This window comes from Lactuca serriola, chromosome 7, assembly GCF_051521515.1.
Source record: "Lactuca serriola cultivar US96UC23 chromosome 7, Lser_US96UC23_V15, whole genome shotgun sequence".
NCBI classification, from domain to species: Eukaryota; Viridiplantae; Streptophyta; class Magnoliopsida; order Asterales; family Asteraceae; genus Lactuca; species Lactuca serriola.
Window position 1 is genome coordinate 152,290,235 of NC_136414.1, and position 18,870 is coordinate 152,309,104.

The 18,870-nt window shown below is 33.1% G+C and overlaps 1 protein-coding gene across 1 annotated transcript; it reads right to left on the reverse strand.

Moving 5' to 3' along the window:
* Window positions 1–2,556: 2,556 nt before the first annotated feature.
* LOC145064462 (uncharacterized) lies at window positions 2,557–18,610 on the reverse strand. The gene is made up of 7 exons (XM_079011910.1): window positions 18,476–18,610; window positions 13,290–13,367; window positions 4,512–4,624; window positions 4,254–4,376; window positions 3,666–4,146; window positions 2,844–3,225; window positions 2,557–2,750 (listed from the first exon to the last, which is right to left on the reverse strand). Exons 1-7 carry the CDS (start codon window positions 18,608–18,610, stop codon window positions 2,557–2,559), a joined length of 1,506 nt encoding a protein of 501 aa, XP_078868036.1.
* Between the last annotated feature and the right edge of the window lie 260 nt (window positions 18,611–18,870).

Below are 18,870 nucleotides of genomic sequence, written 5' to 3' on the forward strand. Positions count from 1 at the left end.
CATACCCCTACCCTTTTTCAATGGTTTTTCAATGTTTTCAGGGGGGGAATACAAGCAAAGTACAAAGGATTACTTGTACTTAAAACTTGTTTTACATGTGTATGTTTCAAAACTTATATGCTTTTAATACTGATAATCACAACCGATAACCGTTTGAAACTTGCAGGGTAATCATATACATTATTTGTGAAATTAGTTATAAGTTTTTATGTTTATTATTTCACAAATGGTTTCCACATTTTTTTATCAGTTAAAAAGCATAACTTTAGAACCTTTGAACATAAAAATTTATACACTATTTTGTCCTCGGTAACACTCCACAGAGATACGCGAGTGGAGGATTATCATATTATTACTAGTAAATTTGTTAGTCCTATATAATTGGAGACACGTCCTCGGCGAACACTCCACAGAGATACGTGAGTGGAGGACCGCCCCCGTAACTAGAATCTATTAGATAGGGAGCATGACTTAAGTGTATAGATCTATACGGGGCTGACTACCCCACACCTGGCTGCTAGCTACAGCCGAACTGAAATGGTTCAAGGGTGACGAAAGTCATGAGGTGATGTGGACTACTTATTGCCATATCTAGTCTATTGTATGGTTATGGAACTCACAATTAGGATAACAGAAATTTACTTAATAGTAATAATGAATAAAGTAATCAACTTACTTAGTAAATATTAGTTTTATATACGTGTTAAAACTAATACATTTCACAAGATAACCAGGTTTTCAGAATACATCTTTCACATTTGGTAACCAACATTCAGGAAAATATGGGATTTTCCTGGGAACATTGTACATAACCAGAAAAGTGTAACAAACCAGATAACTTATATTTCATAAGAGTAAACATGTTTTCAGTGTACAACTTTACATTACGTTTTGGGAATCAATAACCAACCTTTTAAGAAAATATGGGATTTTCTTGGTGTGTGTAACATTTTCAGAAAACGGAAAGGAAACTTGTACATTTTTCACAAAACAAAATTGCGGATGAACTCACCAGTGTTATGCTGATTTTCAAACCGCTTGTATTCTCAGGTCAGCGTTAGACAGGTACCCGAAGATCCTTTTGTTCGAAGACGGTGTGCACAGAAGACTTGTCTCGTTTTGTTTATATATACTATGTATCACAACTGTACAACTTACTTTTGAAACAAATATAAACTTTTCTATATGTAATGTAATGGTTGTTTTACTTTACTTACTATGTGCATTGGATTTTATACTCAATGTGGAGTTAACCCCGGAAATGTTTCCGCCTTCGGTTTTCGGGGTGTGACATAATCCCCAACTTACCTTTGTTCATAAGAGATCATAAACTCTTTTAAGCATTTCATCGAGCACCTATTATGCATCAATAAACAAAAGTTTACAACCCATTTTATAATTTAATTCCTTCTCATTAAGTTTTCTTACAAACACATATGGATTCAAATATTAATGAATTTAACTTTAGATCTTCATTTTAATAGAAAAATGAGATAAAATTTTAAATTCCGTAAACGAATTCTTTATGATTGAAATCGAGTTTGCATGATTTGAAATAGAGGATGATGAAAAATAGTAAAATTTTTTTTCTCTTGATCAAATCTAATTTGAATTGAATATTGAAGATTTAGTAGAAACAATCACAATTTCAATGTCTTCAAGGTCTTCTTTGTGTTTTCTTGATTAACGGAGAAGATGACAGCCACATAGTTAGGCTCTCCTTTTTAGCATACTATATTTTTTTGGCTTACCTAAGCTTAGTCCAAGTGATTTTTTTCACCCTATTATATTTTTTGTTTGACAAATTACTCTTAATGAATACAAAAAATGTCCTTGCAATCCTCACTATTTTTTAGTCCGAATTGGTGAGGGCTAAAAAAGAGTGAGGATTGCAAGGACATTTTTTGTATTCATTAAGGGTAATTTTGTCAAACAAAAAATATAATAGGGTGAAAAAAATCACCAATTCGGACTATATATATATATATATATATATATATATATATATATATATATATATATATATATATATATATATATAGTCCGAATTGGTGAGGACTAAAAAAGAGTGATGATTGCAAGGACATTTTTGTATTCATTAAGGGTAATTTTGTCAAACAAAAAATATAATAGGGTGAAAAAAATCACCAATTCGGACTATATATATATATATATATATATATATATATATATATATATATATATATATATATATATATATATATTGTAAACTATCAAGATATAAAGTGGCTAGGGTTTTATATTAGTATAAAATGAGAAGTACAAGATAAAATGAAAGGAAAAGACAAAATATATAGACTAATTAGTTAGGGTTTTCTAGCTAATCGGCCAACATAAGAACCAATACAAAATAAAGCCCATAATCTTGTCAGGCTAACATCCCCCCTCAAACTCACAATGCAACAATAATAAGCATTGAAGTTTGCCAGACAGAAAATCAAATCGAGGAGCAGTCAATTGTTTCGTAAGACTATCAGCCGTCTGCAAAGTGGAGGAAACACAAGAAAGAGAGATAGTGCCCTTATGGAGATGATGTCAGGTGAAATGACAATCAATCTCAATGTTTATTGTGCGCTCATGAAACAAGGAATTCATGGAAATCATTATCGCACTCTCATTGTCAACAAACAAAGTGGTAGGCTGAGAGATGTGAACGCCCATATCTGCAAGAATCCATCTCAACCAGAAAATATCACAAGTGGCGACAGTCATAGATCGATACTCGGATTCTGTAGAAGATTGAGAGACAACATCTTGTTTCTTGCTTTTCTATGATATCAATGAATCTCCAAGAGAAACACAATACCCAACAGTAGACTTACGATCATAAATATCACTATCCCGGTTTGTATCACTACAGGCAAGCAACTCAAGAGAGAATGTAGATGGAAACACAAGAGTGTGTAACTGAGTACCATGTAGATATCTCAAAATACGAAGAACAGCTCCCCAATTAACAGTACTCGGAGCAGTAACAAACTGGCTAACCACATGAACTACATGAGTAATATTCGATCTAGTGACAGTCAGGTAAACCAAACTCCCTACAATGGTACGATAAAGGCTTGCATATGATAATGGGACACCATCAGTTAGAGAGAAGTTTGCATTACTCTCTATAGGTGTATCAATTTCCCGATTATTCGTGAGTCCTGCGCGTTCAAACAAATCTGAAATATACTTCATTTGAGATAGAAGATAACCCTTTAGAGACATAGAAATTTCAATACCCAATGAATAACATAGCAAACCTAAGTCTTTCATAGAAAACAGTGAGCCAAATCACGCTTTAATGACTCTATACCATCATGACCATCACTAGTAATAATCATGTCATCGACATGTTAGGAAAGAATAATCCGAACTACATTCATACATCGAGCATATAGAGCCGTGTCATGGTTACTTAGTAAAAAACCAAGCGAAGTAATCACTGTAGAAACTTTCTCAAACTAAGAATGAAGGGATTGTTTGAGGCCATATAGTGCCTTCCAAAGTCGAAAAACTTCACCTGGTTGGTAAGCAATACCTTGGGGGAGACATTTATAGCTCCTCATGCAGATAACCATTCAAGAACTCATTCTAAACATCCATCAGATTATCTTCCATTGGCGAATGGAAAAAACTGAAATCAAGGTACGTACATGCGTCATTTTTGCAACAGGAGCAAACATCTCTTCATAATCCATACCATACTTTTGCATGTACCCTTTCGCAAAAAGTATGGCTTTATAACACTCAACGGATCCGTCAAACTTTGTTTTAATTTTATATACCAAACGATAACCAATCGTATGATTTCCGAGCCGAAGCAGAATCAGATCCCATGTACGAGTCTGATAATGAGCTATAAGTTCCTCAGCCATAGTGGTATGCCAAAGGGGGTTAGAAACAACCTCTTTGTAGGACATTGGCTCATAGAGACAATGTACATTAGCAATAAAGGAGGAAAACACTGGTGAGTAATAGGAATATACAAAGTCAGGAAGCTTTGTGGAATTCTTATTATGATAAGTCCTCGATGGAAGGGGGTCTTGATGATCTGCAGACAGAGGATCAATGATAGGTGGTGGATCAATAGCCGGTAGTGGATCAGTGACATGTGATGGATCATCAATAGCAATGCTAAACAGATCATTAGTAATAAGCTCCTATTGGGTTGCACCATGTGACTGAATAGGAATGCTATATAACAGAATATGCTCCAAAAGGTGAAATTATGAGAGATATACAGTTTCTGATTTGATGGATCATAGCACCAATAATCTTTCTGACCAATACCATATCCTAGAAAAACATAAAGAGCTGATTTTGAAGACAACTTATCTCTCTGTACATGAGGCTTCAAGATAAAACTGGTACACCCAAACACACATAATGAAGAATAAATTGGAAGTTGTCGAAACAACATTTCATAATGAGACTTCCCCGAAGTGTACGTAGCAGGAATGTGATTAATAACGTAAGTGGCGGTATGCACAACTTCTCACCAAAACATATTGGGAACTTGAGCAGAAAGTAGTAAGGATCTTGCAATTTCTAAGAGATGTTGATATTTTCTTTCTGCAACACCATTCTGCTGAGAAGTGTCTATACAAGATGACTGTTGCATAGTGCCATCAGATGCCAATAATTGTTTAAAATCATTGAAGGTAAATTCTCCTCCCAAATAACACCGAAAACATTTTATGAAAGCAGAGTGTTGAGTCTTGACAAGTTCTCTAAATTCACTATGTAGGTTGAAAAAGTCAGACAACAAAACGAGTGGCACTTTTATTAAATGATAAAGTAGAAAATTTTCCCAATTTATAACCACACCAATCAGAAATATCATCAGATTTCAAACAACGTAAGACACCAGTGGAAACCAAAAACTATAAACGAGACGTTGACATATGTCCCAAATGAGAATGCCAATGATAAAAAATAGATGACAAAGGGTTTTAATGAAAACACAACAACTCGACACTAGATGTAGCAACATCAGCAACATGTAGCTGCTCCAAAACATAGAGCTCCCCATGTCTACGACCTATCCCAATCACCCTCCGAAACCGAATGTCCTTTACACAACATAATGAATCAAAAAAGAAGACCTGACAACCAGATTTACACAACTGACTGATCATGCAAGATTCAAAGCAAGTGTCGGAATGTAATACACATTTGTTAAAGATATATATAGAGTGATAATAGAACCAACACCCTCTACTGACATGGGTGTAGCACTAGCAGACATAACAAAGACAGGTGTATGAGAAGATAATGAAGCAAAAGATGACAAATATGGTGGCACGTGATGAGATACACAAGAATTTAATATCCACAAGGATGAAGGAATTCCCGACGTGTTGGATGAATACAGACCTGAATGGGATATGGAAGCTGACATGGCAGCTGGATTGACAATAATGAACTGTCTGAAATGCTTAACAATCTGCGGATCCAAGGCTGATGGTGGTATAAAATATGTTTCATTCTTAACTAAAGGTGAAACAACAACGTACTGTGGTGGCCTAAAAGATGGAAACGAGGAACATGGCTCTCCAGAAGACTAGTTCTGCTATGAAGGTTGAGATTGTGCAGCTGATCTTGTTTGTTGTTGTTGTTGCTGGTTTCCCTTGCTTGTCAGCAAAGGACAATTTTCCTTCCAATAGTTCTTCTTCTTACATAAAGCACACTTATCAAATGAAACTTTGGGACGATTCTGGTTTGAAGACTAAGGTCGTTGTAGAACAGTAAAGGCAACAGGAGTGGTTGTCTTAGGAACATTATCTGCATGGGACTTGATATGAGTTTCTTCAACAACCAACTCATGATGAATCGAATCAATAGTGGAAGAGGTGTGTGATTCAAGATTGATCCGCGCAAGCCTTTAAAATCTAAACATAATGCCATCAAGAACTAAACCAAGCATTGCTCTTCCTTTCTATCAATATAAGGCGTAAAAGCCTTCAACATATCAGGTTCTGTAAGATCCAACTGATCCCACAAAACTGACATAGCTGCATAAAATTCATGAACACTAAGATTGTTCTGTTGGAGGGATCAAATATAAAACTCTAACTGATTCTTCTTTGCTAAATTAGAATGAGTATACAGCCTAACCAAGAGATCTCAAACATCCTTTGTTGTGCCATCCTTCACCAACTAAGTACCAATAGACTAGATAACAAAATTATTAATCCAAGCAATGATCTTGGAGTTATTAGTCTCTCATGAATCCAATAAGGTTACATAATTATCATCCTTCTCTTCTGTTTGTTTCTTCTTGTCACTTGTAATAATCCCCCACATAGTCTTACCTCGCAATTAATTTTTCGTAACATAACTACAATGGGCATAGTTCTTGCCATCGAGTTCGATACTAATGGACTGAAGATAACCATCTCTCAGGGCCATATTTCCAATATAAGTCAAACGAGAATAACCAAAACAAAAGTAAATACGAGTAGCAACAGCAACAATCAAGATCTCTAAACCAAAAAAAACGAACAGACGAAACAAAACCCTCGACATCGACGAATAAATGAATCAAATCACATAGAATAAAGAAACGAGCAAGAAAACTATACCAACAGACGGAACGAACTCTAAATCTGTGCAACGTCGTACCTACTACAACTCGCCCCCAAAAACTAAAATACAAATGATCAAACCGAGCTCTGATACCATGTAAACTTTCAAGACATAAAACCAATAGGGTTTTATATTATTATCAAATCAGAAGTACAAGATACAATGAAAGGAAAAGACAAATATATAAACTAGCTAACTAGAGTTTTCTAGCTAATGAGCCAACATAAGACCCAATACAAAATAAAAGCCATAATTTTATTAGGCTATATATATATATATATATATATATATATATATATATATATATATATATATATATATATATATATATATATATATATTACTGTTTCTACCATCACAAAGGCCAAAGATAATTATAACATTTTTTGCTTCCATATCAAAATTATTGCTTTAATATTGAATCTGCATTGTCAAGTGTTAATCATGAATCCCCTAACTGCAATATTTAGCTAATAAAATGACATAGTTTCATATGGTTTAGTACCTAAGGTTAGGTGGGACTGTAATGTATATTCACTTTTTCCATATATATATATATATATATATATATATATATATATATATATATATATATATATATATATATATATATATATATATAAGAATAAGTATTTTCACTTTCAAATTTCAAATTTTAAATTCTCTCCTCTAATTACATTAAATTAATAACATTAGAATAAAAATTAAAATAAAATTAATACAGATTATAAGGTTACATATTTATTCAAATCAAGGATTATAATTTTATATATTTAAAATAATATCTCTTAATTAATGATTTATTTAAAATAACTAATTAATAATTTTGAGTTTTTATTATGAAAGTTTAATTAATTTTGTAATATATATATATATATATATATATATATATATATATATAAACCATGCAACGTAGAAAATAAGTTTTAAATCAATGAAATAATGAAAATACAAAATTTTGTATGTATTTTGTCTTTAAAAATAGGGAAATCTCCAATAAAGTCTCAATATTTTAGGTCAATTTACGGTTTAATTTCAAATTAAATTTTGTTTGCAAAAAATGACAGAATACCAGCTAAAACTTCGAAATAACCCTCCGTTGACGGTTTCGCAGATTTAGCCAGTATTTCAGCTTTTTTTGTTAATTCGTCAAAATATTGAGACTTTTTCATTAATTCAGCTAAAACTTCGGAATAATCATTTTAACGAGAAAGGTTATCACATAGATTTAAGTATACCTAATTAGTATTATTATGTATGTTTTGCGGTTATTCCAGTACTTAGATCAATGTTGCAATCAAAAGAAAATATACAATAATTTGGTATGAATTTAATCTTGCAATCATGGAGCACACTATCTTCGGCAAAGGTTTCTAGACAAATTTATGAAGTTTGTTAGTTTTTTGGATTGTATACATACTTTTTTCTATATTTTGTGACTTTAAAATTGAATATATAACGTTGTACAAAGAGAAATTAAAAAAATATACGCATTGAAAAAACAAACCGTTTTTAATATATTGATAAAGGGGTTATTCTGAAGTTTTAGCCAAATTAACGAAAAGATCCTAATAGTTTGACGAATTAACGAAAAAAACCAGAATACCGGCTAAATCTGCGAAACCGGCCACGGAGAACCATTCTGAAGATTTAGCCGGTATTTTGTCCTTAAAAATGTCAAATAATATTACTTTCATCGCTAAATAAATAAAATGATTTCGTTTTCGGATATTGTGAAGAATAACTAAGATTTTTTGTTTCTTTTTCTTTTTTCTTTTTTTTTGTTTTTGTGTGTGTGTTATTTTCAATTAAAATAGACCTCTTTGAGCATTGATTACTATATTCTTCGCTAATTTGTCGTTGTTGATGGGTATTTCTTAACTCACTAAAGATGGTGAAATTGTTTTTATTTAATTTATCCTATGTGGGTCATAAAGTAGGAGTCCAACAAAAGTAAGTGCTACCTGATCCTTTACCATATAAAGATCAAGTACAAACTTCACGAAGCTGTTGAATTGAACTTACATTCAGCTAAACATCGTCCGAGTATTTGTAATGGTAGATGGTCTAAACCGAAGACGGTTCTTTAAATACATCTATATAGAAGATAATTTGTAGAAATAAGTTCATCATTATAGGCTTTAGTCCGTTATGCTATGCATAACTTTCTATCGAGCATTCTGGCCATTTGCATGTTAACATGTCACTGGAATTAACATGACCCACCACATTGAGTGTTATAATGGTTTGTATAGAGGAAACTTTCACCTGGGTGATATCAAATCAAGAGATTAAAGGTGGGTGTTGATTGCAAAATATGACCAAAGATGGTGTTATTTAAAGTTGGCAATCCACTTAGATGAAAGTGACACTTTAAGGGTTTTTTATACTCTAAAGTGAAAGGAGATATTATAGATAAAGAGAATGAAACTGTTGGGTGCTTTTCAATTGGGTCTGATTGACAAAGACCAACTGTGGGTGATTGGCTGAATAACTTGAACTTGGTTGAGTTCCAACAAGTGTTTTTAGATTCTCCTCATCTTCAAAGATAAGTCTTTTAGCTTCAAGGGACAGTTGATGATGGACCAGGTGGTGCAGCAACTATTCCCCCTTTTTGACATGTATAGGAAAAACTGCCCCACCTTCACTTGGTCAGAGGTCCAAAACATGACGCAACAGATTTCAACCTCACTACATGAATAGAATAAAAATTAATGCAAAGTTGTAACACCTATTAAGGCTATGTTTTGCTCAAAATCTAAATAAATAAATAAATCAAAACTCATTAGATTTTTATTTTTTGCCAAAACAACAACCAAAAAAAATTGAAAACAATTGTAACTAAAAAACATGTTTTGTTGATAGAATCTCAACCAAAGGAGGATGGCTCATCAATCACTTATTTTGTAAGCACAACAGGGGGATGGTCCAAGAGGGACAAAAATAAGCCAACCAGGTTGTTGGATTAGAGGAAGCCCAAGAATCTAAAATAACGGTTACTTTACTGGTTCTCTTTCTCTCACGGAGTATACTAGCATTAATTTAGCTTCACCTTCCACCCATTTTTGTTGTTGTTGTTGTTGTTGTTGGTGTGTTTCATATATAATTCCATGTAAGTAGGGTCAAGCCGATTTGAATAGGGGTGAGCAAAAACCGCACCGCAATTAAAATTAACCGCAAAAACCGTATAAACCGCAACCGCAATAAAACCGATGGTGAGGTTTTCTGTTTTTCAAAAACCGCAAATTTGCGGTGCGGTGCGGTTATTAGTTTCCAAAAACCGCCAAAAAACCGCACCGCACCGCATATATTATATACAATTTTTTTTATCAATTATTAGTTTATTAAATATTAAAAATAAGACAAGTTTCATGAATGAAAGACAGATAAAATACTAAAAGACAAAAGTGTTGGTTTTTTCTTATGTTTAACTTTGAAAAAATGATGAAATTAGACAATTTTAAGATATTTATTGTTAATTACTATTGATTTGATGTTTTTAAGATTAGTTGTTTGTGGTTTAAGTTAAATAGTTAATTGTCTTATACCTTATGGTTTTTATTATCATTACAAGTAATATGTTTGAACTCTTAAAACTATTTGAGCTCTAAACTGTGGTTACAAACCACACAAAATAACCGCATCAAATCCATGCGGTTAATAACCGCAACACAAAAAAAAAAAAAAACAAAACCGCACCGCAAAAATAACCGCACCATGCGGTTTTGAAAATGGATTAACCGCATTTGCGGTTAGTGGTGAGGTTTTGGCTAATAACCGCACCGAACCGCACCGCGTTCACCCCTAGATTTGAGGTCCCAGACAAAATAAAAAATAAAACCTTTTTTGCCTTTACTTGCGACGACTTAATACCAAAAAAAAATTTACTTCTAAAATAATATAAGTAAATATATAAAAATGGGCCCCCAAAAATTTGGAGGCCCTGGGTCATCGTCCATGTTGCCATACCCGCTAATACGACACTGCATGTAAGTTTAATTGAAAGGCATGAATAAACTAGAAAATTGGTCCAAGCCTCTTCTTGCTTCTTGTGGGAGATTTTTCATCACGATCTAGGCTCTATCAATTGGTGCTTTCATTCTTGCAACCATGCATCCACATGTGGACACCACCTCTGACGAACCACCAACACTAGAAGAACATCTCCAAAAACTCATCTAGGTATCAACCACGATCGTCACTCACATCGATTCGGTGGTCAGACACATTGCTATGTTGTCCACACTACAAAAAATGTGTCATTTAGTGGTATACAAAAAGTGTCACTAAAAACCCAAAAAAAAAGTGTCACTAAAGGCTTCTTAGAGAATGAGCTGCACACATAATAAGTGACACTATAAATGCTCCCACTAAAAACCTTTAGTGACACTTAGAGCTTTTGCCGCTGCAGTTTTTTAGACTTTTAGTGGCACTTTTTTATTTGCCACGATAAAAGAAAAAGCTTTTTGTAACACATATTTTTTGTGTCATTAAATGTTCATTATGATTAAAGTATTCATGCTATTTTAGTTACACCTTTTAAGATTTTAGTGGCATTTTTTTATTTGTAATAATATAAAATAATATTTTGTGGCACATTTGCACTAGTAAATACTCATTAGATTCTATAATTTATACTATTTATATCTATATAATTTTTTATCTATAATATAAAATAAAATAGATATTTAAATAGCAACACCTAGAAAACAATAAAAGTTTCATTCCATCTGGTGAAACAAAAGACATTTTTTTTTAATTCCAGGGGAATAAATCATTTCATTCCTTCAACAATTCAATTATAACAAACAAACACTACTTACATAGAAAATTAAATGTTTTTCCAACCTTGCAAACGGCTAGATGTTCAATAATCATTTGTTTGAATTTCTAAGCCGTAATGGTTATTATGTATCTTCTGCAACTTTTAAGTCCAATTCAACTTCTTCACTTGTTGTCTGTGATCACAAATAAGCAAGAAGCTCAAGATAAACACATGAGTTACTATACCCTGGTTGTTGAGTTTGTATTTTTTTTCAATCTCCTAATAAAAACATTTTACATAAATATTAAAAAAATTATCATCTAAAAAACCAAGATACATTTCTTTGTCAAGAATTTGAAGAAAGTAATACACAATTATAATAAATATATAATAAGAATAGTAAATTTCATGTTTGTTCTCTGTGGAATTCTTATTTTTTTAATTTTGGTCCTTACTTGAGGTTTTTGTAACATTTTTGGTCCCTATTCCAAGTAAAACGATAATTTTTGGAACCAAGATTGCAAAAACTACCTATAGTTGATTAAAGACCAAAAATACGCATTTTGCTTGGAAGAACAAGGGCCAAAACTGTTACAAGAACCACAAATAAAGACCAAAACCGCTACAAGAATCGACAATACTCAAGGACCAAAAATATAATTTATCCTCCACCTCTAGTATTAATATAAACGCACCTTAAATCAGCTCAATCCTCCAAGAACAACTATGTATGTAACCCTAGCGCTTGGTTTCTCAACTCCTTTTGATAGATGCAATTCATGACCAATAACGCCCCTAAAATTCAAACATAATGACATTTTTTATCATAAATTACCCATAAAATAACTATATTTGTTAGAATATACCTTGTATGCTAGTTGAGTTCTTGTTGACTTTTCCCATCAAGCTTGTGAGATTCTGATAAATCTTGTTGATTCTTGGAGCTTCTATCCCCCAAATCAGTCCCTATACTCAATGTCACTTTTTAGAACATTACTAGGGTGCTTTGAGTTCCCAAACAAATGTTTATGTCTGTCCGATAGCATTCCTGACATCATTCGAATCGAATCATCCAAACTCCATAATCCAGAAAAGCATGCCTAAAGCTTGGCAATGTCATCTTTACTTTCAAGAAACTTGTTCCAACACAAATAAGATAACTAAATTACCAAAATACCCCTATACTTGTCTAATCACCAAAAAACTCATTTGAAGTTGAAATTTTCCAAAAGTAATGAAATCGACAATATTTATCTCTCGAGTACATTAGGTTTTGCAAGCCCCTACTAAACTTTCTTAGTTCCGGTTAAATGATAAGAGATTGAAGGACACATGATAGCTAAGGATTCCTCTATAAGTAACCCAGCTTTCCACTCATACAAGATTCATAAATCAGTCAATTGAGAAGAAAATAATATGATTAATGAGTTTTTTTGAAAGAAAATTTTCAAGAAATGTCTACTCACAAATTCATAAGGGCAATCGTTAGGTGCATATCCATCTCTAAAATATATAGCCGCAACAGTTTCACCATCCCTACAAGTTACTGAATGCATCAATGTATGCTAGCAACTCTTATCCAGATTCTTTTTAATAGAATCCTATATTCTAGTTTTGTAATTATGACTGAATAAATCAACTTATTGTTTGAAGATTAGGGAGATTAATTTCGATTATGGATGAAATCTTACACCACGATAGAATGAGGGTCCTTCAAAATTGGTGTTGATATATTTGATGAGATCAAGACTCTCCTCCTTTACTTCATTGTTGTGTTCTAAAGCAGGCACCTTTAACATAACTATGCACCACAAGCGAGTAAATTTCATAAAAGTTTGCTTTGTATGCTTGTTCTTTATGCATTGTTATGTCTATCCAATTCAAAAAACTAAAAAACACATACAACTTTTGCTAGAAAAAATACCTTGTTTGTTGAGTAAACTTTCTCCTTGAGCCACTTTCGTCTGTTATGTATATCAAATGGAACTAATTTGATCTTTTCCTGCAATCCATGTTCATAATTTAACAGAAAAGTGATAAATATGTTAGGCATATGAGAAAGTATAAGACATATACAACCTAAGCAAGAGAACTCAACAAATTTATTTATAGAGAATGAATCTAGTTTTAATAAGTAAACCAATAAATGCATATGGGAACTCTAGTTCCATGTTTAGAATTGGAATTTGGAATCAAAGCAAATTTAGTTTGGGTTTTAAGGAAAATGAACTCTAATTCCAACTCCAAAATGTGAATTCCATTTAGATGATCTAGACCAGGTTCATTTAGGCATTTTAACAAACAATTGGTGATTTATTAGTTTACCTAGTGGTTCCCTCAAAGACTGGATGTAGTTCTGAAGTAGAATCAAGAGTAGGTGGAAGATCCTCTTGCAACCTTCCAACAATAGCCAAGAAATCCAAATTAAATATTAGAATTTAAAAATAGAGAATCTGGATTTCAACTTTTGAATACGATATATATACCTCCCATCCTAGTTGATTACAAGAGCTCTAAAATGATGAAACAATTTTCTTTAAATTTTCTTTCCGTGTTTCTCGGATGATTAAGAAAAAAGAGTCGAGATCATCATATATTACCTAGTGTTTGTTCTACAATTTCAAGAGAATGTTATCATTTTCATCCAAATTGAATTAAGCTTAATAGTTAATAGTTACCATAAATCATTTCAAAGAAAATTTTTGAGAGAGTGTCCTGCAAGAACTCGTCATCCAAACTAATTCGATTTACTGACCATTGAAAATGGGGGAGAACTCATAAGATTGCTTCCAGCGACTGTCTGGAAACAAATTTGGTAATAATTCGATTGAGGAATAAGCCGAAGACAACAACCTTAGCTTGATCTTCTCTTCTTTGCTGAACAACATCTCAAGGTTATTCCATTCAATATCCAGCAGATCTCGGTTTGATGTAATGCTACCGAAGAGAATAAAAAAAAAAAGAACCGAAAGACACAACAGAACCAGTTCATACAACATGAGGATGCCATCACAACTTCATCTACCCTATAATCAACATGAAACGAGTTCATACCTCCGTTGTAATTGTTGCTATAAATCGATACAAAGAACCAGAAAAACACTAATAACGAGATCATATGTAATGCTTTCAAGCCTCTCTACACCTCACCAGAAACAACTGGTCTCATTCTTTCTTATCTCTATGTGCTCTAGATCGGAGTGTTGATCAGAAACACTCATCTATGTGCTCCTTTGCATGCCGCTAAATTGACTAGAAACACCATCGAAAAACTCATCACCCCCTGATCATGAACTTTTCTAAGATTCATCGAAGATCAAGTTCCGAAATCTCTAATTATAAACATATCAATCATCCTTATTGTAGAAGGTTACAGAGCAAATATGAAAAAAAAAACAAATTTGATCCCCTGTTCTCTCTTCGTTCCTTGTTCTCTCTCTCTCTCTCTCTCTCTCTCTCTCTCTCTAGCTCACCCCTCTCAACTTTCTCTCTCTTTGGTGTGTGGAGAAATGGTATTATAATTTTGGGAAATAACCAGAAGCATATTTTCTCTCTTATCTAAAAAAAGAAATGGTTCCAATGTTAATTACCTTCTTACCCTCACTTATATTTTTAATTTACAAAATGCCATCACAATCTTTTATAAATTTCAATATTTTAAATAGAAATCAAACTCATAAACAACCACAGTTAATGTTAAAAAAAATAGACCAAGGTTGTAAATTTCCGTTAAGATTATGGACTATTTTGTAATTTACTCTTATTATTATAATAATAATTATACTATGTAATATTTTGAAGAAAACATAACCTTTAATGACATATCAAACATTATGCCACTAATAATTATGACCATTAGTGGTATAAAATATTAAGTGTCATTAAATCCATTATTTTTTATAGTTGCACATAAAATATGTCATTAAAACCATGATATATTGGCACATCAAAAATATGTCATTAAAAATGCATGCCACTAAATGACATTTTTTTGTAGTGCCACATATCTCAAACTGCTACCATTGCCCCCAACCAACAACCATAACCACCAAAAATTCTTTTCCCCAACTTTGACGACACATATCCTTGACTGGATGTTCCAAGTAAATCAATACTTTGAGTACTATGTAGTTCCCGCTACCCACAACTATCACTAGCGTGAAGCATTAAACAAGTACAAATACCTGGCCAACAACCTACTGCTAGGTTCATGGTCAGAATTGTCATGCTCCTTAGCAATACGCTTTAGATCATCCACATACGAGAACCTTCAAGCCTCACTTTTAAAAAGGAAGAAATTATCCACAATTTTGATTTAGTAGACAAAATTCAAGAAGCATAGAAATTGTGTGGTAGGTCTACAACAGAGGCATCATTAAGCTACTTTAAGTCGGGAGTTAGATACAACATTCAGACCGAACTTTCCATCCACAAACCTATCACTCTCGAACATGCTTATAGGCTCGTAAAGCTCATTAAAAACATGATTAATCTAGCCAAACCATGTTACATGACATCCCGAAACTATGACATCTCCAAATTCATGGTTATTTGAAAATTTTTATTTATGCTTATTTAAAAATTAGAGTATCCATTTTAAAGAATAATATTGCGGAATTTGTTCCCGGAGAACATGATAAATATATTATCAAAACATTTCCGAAGAAATGTATATTGTCTTTATTAAAACTTTGGGATGTCATTGTCAATACAGAAACATAAGCATAAACAGACCTTACATTCATTTACACTAATGATTTACATCTCCTTTAATCTCTCAGTGTAGTGTATCTTCCAATCGACACCTGTGATATAAATAAACTGAGTGGGTCAGGTTGGGAAACCTAGTAAGTACATAGGGTTTTCAACCAAACAATAATATAGTTTGTTTCTTCACATAATTTATGTCAAACAATTAACCCGATTACCCATCCCCGTTTTCTTCATTTAATATTCCCTAAAGATTTATCCCAAGGGTCATCTCCTACATCGTATTTACCTCTCATCTCCTTACATCACATTTTCTTATATATTTGTTCCTAAGGACTTTTCCTGAGGATCATCGCCTATATCGCATAGACAATACTGATTCGGGAATTACTCCCTCAATACGTGTCTAGTAAGGGTTAGAGTATCATCTCATGAATACGTAGTTACAATATCGCATGAACTCGTAATTCATCAGCTACAGGTTTTGAGCCTACTGGTGTTTCCACATGACTGTGTAGAATAGTCTGTGGTCGCCATCTATACTCTGGCAAATGACTACATCCTTTCATCGCAGGTGAAGATTAGGGTATCTCCTCACATCTCGCATCACCTATCTATATTCACCTAGTTATCACCACCTTTTTGTCATCACCTTTCTCTCATCACCCGTTGCTATCCAATATATATTTATAAGTATAAAAATACATATACAATTTAAATCATGTAAACATGTATAAATCGTTCATCTAGCATACATATCAGGAACACAAATAATATGTACACATAGAACATAATTTATATTAAATACTTCACATCTATGTGTAAGATGAAAGTAACTATGCACTCACTTGTTAAAGTGATGACTCAAAATACGGACAATGCTTCACTTCTAACAATCGTCTTTTCCTTCGGCGAATCCTAGCATTATTATTGCAAAGTTTTAGTCTAATATTTATTACGACTAATTAACTCAAAGTCTACGAGCGTTATTGTTTTATAATTGTTAAACAATACATTTCGGTTACTATGTACAGATAGGGGCCAGACATGAAACAACGGAGGGCAGGACCATTTTGGCATTTAAGCTATGCTGAAATCCAACAACCCTATGCGGCCCTTCAAACCAGATTCCCCATACCACGAGCAGTTAAAGGTATTATAATAACACTTTTTATAATTTATACTTAGCACATATATTCCTTAATGATTGAAAGATCATTAATGGGGATATTTCTAGATTCTAGGATATTCTGACTTTTTTTATGAAGTTATGTATTTGACAATTTTCTTTAGCATGAGATGGTGTTAAAAGTATGTCTTTCGGAATCTTAAAAATAAAAATTTTGTTTGGAAATTTTGAGCGTTACAGATTGAGGGGAGCAATCATTTTTATTAGGTATGGTTATTGTTTCTAAAGATCATTGTACCTTTCATGATCTAATAGTGGCATTTCATAAACAAAGTATGTAACTGTTGATAATTCGTTGTCCTTGGAACAAATGTAGACGCATATGCCTTAAGTCTCGTGTCTTCTAGCCGTTAATGACCTGATGAGATTTCACATCTGAAATCTTTAACCGAACAGTTCATGTTCGTACCTGTTAAGACCAAATGAGATATGTATCTCTTGTGTTGTATTTAATATCAAGGTCTATTCTTCACCAAGAGATATTGTCTGGTAATAAATGAAAATTCTTATAAGGCAAGAATGTTATCCCCTCTCTTAGTCAATATTTTTATCATATCGTTGACCTCCTAGACTGAGGTATGTCATGGTACCATTCAACAAATTGACTGTGAGCGTCCATTAATGATTGAAAGATCCTGAAAAACGTCCCTTATTGACTGAAAGACCCTGAAGACACTATCAGTACCAAAGTCATGAAGACATCATTCACTAAAGACTGATCAGTGTGTCAATATAATGAAGGTCCTACATTGATGACACACTGATTAGGTGATACGTTGAGGACACATGTTGATGGTTATACACTATCTGTTGAACCTAAAGTTGCATGAGCTGAAGCTGAAGCTGCTTGTGCTGAAGCTGAAGCTTATCAGTGGATGACTCCGTGATGCTGATGCCCTAATCAGCATCAACATTAACTCAATGATCTTAGTGATCATATGTATATTAGGTGTATATATATATATATACGTTGTATATATAAAATAGATGTCCGGTCCATAATCTTAGTGATAAAGATCAAACCTTTGCATAGATTAGTATAAATCCCCAAACTAGTGGGATCTTTGTTTCTCAAATAGTATATATTGTACTATAAGGTTAAATCGTAATAGAGCTTAGTGCCATCTTTGTGACATGTTCTCTTTATGAGAACCTTTCTTATTGAAAGATATCTTTGTGATACTTTTGTGTTCTTCTTAGTGACCATCAACCTTCTTCTTCTTCAACTTTGCAAGGTATGTAGGACAATTCCCTTTCCAATTGCCAACGCCACAACATCCAAAGCATGTGTCTTCTTTGGCCACCTTCTCCATATTATTCTTGGGTTGTGGGGTTTGGACAATCATTTTTACCTTTCCCTTAACAAACTAAGCCTTGGAGTTCTTGGCTTTGGGTTTCTTGGTTCCCCCTTCCCTGATTGAGACGAGATGAGTAATTTTGATAGGAATATTCTTCTCATCAGTTTTCAACATCACATGCAACTTTGATATAGGTTTTTTGCAACCATTCATGTTGTAGTTCATGAAGAAGGTATCATATGATTTCGACAATGAGTTGAGGATCAAGTCCGTAGCCAACTCATTTGAAATGGGAGAACCGAGTCTCA

Coding starts and splice junctions, on each gene's coding strand:
- LOC145064462 (XM_079011910.1), bottom strand. CDS start 18,610: ATGATTGTCCAAACCCCACAACCCAAGAATAATATGGAGAAGGTGGCC. Junction 3,226..3,665: donor CTGTTGCAAAAATGACGCAT/GTACGTACCTTG, acceptor ATGTCTCTAAAG/GGTTATCTTCTATCTCAAAT. Junction 2,751..2,843: donor GGATAGTGATATTTATGATC/GTAAGTCTACTG, acceptor AATCTTCTACAG/AATCCGAGTATCGATCTATG.